The sequence below is a fragment of the Coregonus clupeaformis genome, chromosome 26 (genome assembly GCF_020615455.1).
Source record: "Coregonus clupeaformis isolate EN_2021a chromosome 26, ASM2061545v1, whole genome shotgun sequence".
In the NCBI taxonomy this organism is placed as follows: domain Eukaryota; kingdom Metazoa; phylum Chordata; class Actinopteri; order Salmoniformes; family Salmonidae; genus Coregonus; species Coregonus clupeaformis.
The window spans coordinates 47331315-47336419 of NC_059217.1; the positions used below are offsets into that span (position 1 = coordinate 47331315).

Consider the following 5105-nt stretch of genomic DNA (forward strand, 5'->3'; position numbering starts at 1 on the left):
AGCTACAATAGCCATTTACAACATTAACAATGTCTACACTGTATTTCTGATCAATTTGTTGTTATTTTAATGGACAAAAAAATTGCTTTTCTTTCGAATACAAGGACATTTCCAAGTGACCCATAAACCTTTGAACGGTAGTGTACCTAGGATCAGATCTCCCCTTGTCCATGTAATCTGATTCATTAGGATCTAAAACACTCAACTGATCCTAGATCAGCACTGCTACTCTCCGACTGTGTGAATACGGGCCCTGGTCTCTGGTCTTCCAGGTGGTGTGCCAAATTACACCCTATTCGATTCCCTATAGAGTGTACTACTACGGGCCCTGGTCTAAAGTAGTGCACTATATAGGGAATAGGGTGCCATTTGGGGTGCTACCCTGGTCTGCCTGCGATTGATTGAATGATTGACTCAGTCCAACCTGATAAACTCAATCAATATTTAATGAGGCAAGATTAGGTTTCTTTTACATACATAGTGGAACTGACAGAACAAACTGTATCACATTGCAAGGTAAAGTGATAAATAACATTGTAAAGTGGTTGTCCCACTGGCTATCATAAGGTGAATGCACCAATTTGTAAGTCGCTCTGGATAAGAGCGTCTGCTAAATGACGTAAATGTATGTTAAATGTAAATGTAAGGTAATAGGTTCACCTCCACTTCAAAACACACACACACACACACACACACACACTCAAACGTGTACGCGTTTACACACGCACACAAATAGACACACACACACACACACACACACACACACACACACACAGCGTCACCTGAGTCCTGCTCCGACTTGCCACTTTGCAGAGTTGGCAAAGACGCCGCTGCCAGCCAGCCATCCATCATCCAGCCATCCATCCAGCCAGCCATCCATCATCCATCTATTCAGCCAGCCATCCAGCCATCATCCATCCAGCCATCATCCCCACAATGTGCGGTGCATTAATATATCTTCACAGGTCAGTTAGAAAAACATCTAATGAGTTAGTCATTTAGTGTCTCAGCCCTGTCCTACTGCTAACTACAGAGAGAAAGACAAAGTCACCTATTACAGCAACGGGTTCAGGAGGCTACTCATTAATTCATTAATTCATTTCACACAGGATTTACTAAAGTTAAACAACCCTCTAGTTGTGTATTGTCATGACAGCTGGAGCGTTCTCATAAAAAGGTCTAGCCATGAAATGCAGAAGAAAAATATTTCAATAAACTTGATAGATAATTCCTGGGTGTTTTCCATATATTTTGTCCACTTAGTTCCCTCCCATCACCTCCCACAGCCCTCGTTCCCTCCCATCACCTCCCATAGCCCTCGGGGTGTTGTAGTAGTCAGAGGCGAAGGAGGGGAGGCTGTGTCCGAGAGCATCAAATCTGTGATGGATTGTGGATCAATTCTGACTGACTGACTGATCTACAAATAATTCTAAGTAGTTATTTATGATGCAAGGTGACTGTAGATCGGTCTGCAATGTCTGCTGCAATGTCAAACAAGTCTAGACTTAGGAGGGGAGGAGTCAGAGGCTTAGGAGGGGAGGAGTCAGAGGCTTTGGAGGGGGAGAAGTCAGCCAGTCATCAATGCCGGCCCACTTGTCTTCCTGGTTCCTCTAGCTCCTCCCCCTCCTCATAGTCTATATCTCCTTGTTCATACTCCAACTCCCCGCCATCATACCCCTCCCCCTCACATACAAACTCCTCCTTCTCGTATTCCATCCCCTCCAAGTCGTACTCAAGCCCCGCCCCGTAGTCGTTCAACGCCTTCTCTAACTCCGCCTCCATCTCCTTCTTCCTCCTCTCCTCCTCGGTTAGGGGCATCGCCACGGTTACCACCTCGTTATGCTTGTGCCCGGCGTGCGACGCACTGTTCTGTTTGGCCGTCTTTAGAATGCCCTGGATCACAGGCCCGTCCCCGGCCAGCACCGCCTCCTCCGCGTCCCTCGCCTCCTGCTCCTTCTTAGCCTTCCTGTCCGCCCGATCCTGGAGCTCCTCCTGGGCCCCCTCCCCAACCAGCAACACCTCCTCCCCCACGCCGGGAGGCCCCTCCACGGGGTTGTGGTCGTAGGAGAAGAGGCGGAGGGCGGGGAGCCGGCTCAGGTTAGGGAACACCTCGATCTTGTTCTTGTCCAGGTCTAAGATCTCCAGATCCACCATGCGGAGTAAGACCCGGGGGAACTCGGTGAAGCGGTTTCCGTAGAGCCACAGTCCCCGCAGGGCCTCCATGCGCCCCAGGTCCGGGGGCAGGGTCCGTAGCCTATTGTCCCCCATCTGGAGGGACCTGAGGTGGGGTAAGTCGTAGAGCTGGCGGGGAAAGCGTGTGAAATAGTTGCTCTCCATCCAGAGGCAGCGGAGACTCTGAAGGTTACGTAGCTCCGGAGGGAGAGACATCAGGCGGTTGGAGCCCAGGTAGAGACGCGTCAGGTTGCGGAGCTGGCAGATGGCCAACGGGACGTCCTCCATCTTGTTGAAGTCCAGAGCCAGGATGCGGAGGCCCTTCAGTTGGACGATGTTCTCCGGGAGGCTCCGCAGGCTGTTACCACACACGTACAGCTTGTCCAGGTGGCGTAGCCCACAGACCACACCGGGTAACCTGCGGAACTTCTTATAGCTCAGGTCCAAGACGGGATCTCCGCTCGCCAGCATCTCCTCCACCCCTAAGGGCAGCTCATCGTCCTCCATCTCCTCCTCTTTCTTCCTCCTCTTCCTCCTCCTCTTCTCCTCCATTACTTTCTCCTTCTCCTCCTCTTCCTCGTCCTCGTCCTCCTTTCTGGAGGAGTTGCCCATGCCGTGCCCGTTGCTACGCCCGTTGCTACGCCCGTGGCCCGACAGCCTGCCGTTGGATACTGGCTGAGTCAGGATGGAATCAGGGGACGAGGCTGAAGCCTCGTCTGAGAATGGGGTTGGGGCTGAGACTGGGGCTGAGGCTGGGGCTGGGGCTGAGGCTGGGAATGAGGCTGGGGTTGAGACTGGGGCTGAGGATGGGGCTGAGACTGGGGCTGGTCTGGCTAAAGCTGGCTGGGGCTGGTCTGGCTAAAGCTGGCTGGGGCTGGTCTGGCTAAAGCTGGCTGGTGCTGGTCTGGCTAAAGCGGGCTGGGGCTGGTCTGGCTAAAGCTGGCTGGGGCTGGTCTGGCTAAAGCTGGCTGGGGCTGGTCTGGCTAAAGCTGGCTGGGGCTGGTCTGGCTAAAGCTGGCTGGGGCTGGTCTGGCTGGGGCTGGTCTGGGGCTGGTCTGGCTGGGGCTGGTCTGGCTGGGGCTGGTCTGGCTAAAGCTGGCTGGGGCTGGTCTGGCTGGGGCTGGTCTGGCTAAAGCTGGCTGGGGCTGGTCTGGCTGGGGCTGGTCTGGCTAAAGCTGGCTGGGGCTGGTCTGGCTGGGGCTGGTCTGGCTAAAGCTGGCTGGGGCTGGTCTGGCTGGGGCTGGTCTGGCTAAAGCTGGCTGGGGCTGGTCTGGCTGGGGCTGGTCTGGCTGGGGCTGGTCTGGCTAAAGCTGGCTGGGGCTGGTCTGGCTGGGGCTGGTCTGGCTAAAGCTGGCTGGGGCTGGTCTGGCTGGGGCTGGTCTGGCTAAAGCTGGCTGGGGCTGGTCTGGCTGGGGCTGGTCTGGCTAAAGCTGGCTGGGGCTGGTCTGGCTGGGGCTGGTCTGGCTAAAGCTGGCTGGGGCTGGTCTGGGGCTGGTCTGGTTGGGGCTGGCTGGGGCTGGTCTGGCTAAAGCTGGCTGGGGCTGGTCTGGGGCTGTTCTGGTTGGGGCTGGCTGGGGCTGGTCTGGCTAAAGCTGGCTGGGGCTGGTCTGACTAAAGCTGGCTGGGGCTGGTCTGGCTAAAGCTGGCTGGGACTGGTTGGGGCTGGTCTGGTTGGGGCTGGCTGTGGCTGGTCTGGCTAAAGCTGGCTGGGGCTGGTCTGGTTGGGGCTGGTCTGGCTAAAGCTGGCTGGGGCTGGTCTGGCTAAAGCTGGCTGGGGCTGGTTGGGGCTGGTCTGGTTGGGGCTGGCTGGGGCTGGTCTGGCTAAAGCTGGCTGGGGCTGGTCTGGTTGGGGCTGGTCTAGCTAAAGCTGGCTGGGGCTGGTCTGGCTAAAGCTGGCTGGGGCTGGTCTGGCTGGGGCTCGTCTGGCTAAAGCTGGCTGGGGCTGGTCTGGCTGGGGCTGGTCTGGCTAAAGCTGGCTGGGGCTGGCTGGAGCTGGGGCCGGTCTGGCTGGGGCTGGTCTGGCTAAAGCTGGCTGGGGCTGGTCTGGTTGGGGCTGGTATGGCTAAAGCTGGCTGGGGCTGGTCTGGTTGGGGCTGGTATGCCTGGGGCTGGCTGGAGCTGGAGCCGGTCTGGCTGGGGCTGGTCTGGCTAAAGCTGGCTGGGGCTGGTCTGGCTGAGGCTGGCTGGCTGGGGCTGGGCTGGTCTGGCTGGGGCTGGTCTGGCTGGGGCTGAGGCTGTCGCTGGTTCTGAGTCTGGTCAGCCCGGTCGGAGGCTCCTACTCTGAACGGAGGCTGGTGCTGGTCAGCCCGGTTGGAGGCTATTACTCTGAACTGGTGGAGAAAGGAGCCAGTGGTAGGACCCGCAGCAACATGGGGCATTGTGTTCCTTAATAGGCCAGTGATTACTCTCTACTAATAGGCCGGTGATTACTCTCTGCTAATAGGACAGTGATTACTCTCTGCTAACAGGTCAGTGATTACTCTCTGCTAATAGGCCAGTGATTACTCTCTGCTAATAGGCCAGTGATTACTATCTGCTAATAGGCCAGTGATTACTCTCTGCTAATAGGCCAGTGATTACACTCTGCTAACAGGCCAGTGATTACTCTCTGCTAATAGGCCAGTGATTACTCTCTGCTAATAGGCCAGTGATTACTCTCTGCTAATAGGCCAGTGATTACACTCTGCTAATAGGCCAGTGATTACTCTCTGCTAACAGGCCAGTGATTACTCTCTGCTAACAGGCCACTGATTACTCTCTGCTAATAGGCCAGTGATTACTCTCTGCTAATAGGCCAGTGATTACTCTCTGCTAATAGGCCAGTGATTACTCTCTGCTAACAGGCCAGTGATTACTTTCTGCTAACAGGCCACTGATTACTCTCTGCTAACAGGCCACTGATTACTCTCTGCTAACAGGCCAGTGATTACTCT

General features: G+C 55.6%; 1 protein-coding gene across 1 annotated transcript; it reads right to left on the bottom strand.

The window, feature by feature from the left end:
- Window positions 1–705: 705 nt before the first annotated feature.
- LOC121539996 (leucine-rich repeat-containing protein 10B) lies at window positions 706–2966 on the bottom strand. The gene has a single exon (XM_041848648.1). It carries the CDS (start codon window positions 2782–2784, stop codon window positions 1579–1581), a length of 1206 nt encoding a protein of 401 aa, XP_041704582.1. The 5' UTR covers window positions 2785–2966; the 3' UTR covers window positions 706–1578.
- Window positions 2967–5105: the final 2139 nt, after the last annotated feature.

Coding starts and splice junctions, on each gene's coding strand:
- LOC121539996 (XM_041848648.1), bottom strand. CDS start 2,784: ATGGGCAACTCCTCCAGAAAGGAGGACGAGGACGAGGAAGAGGAGGAG.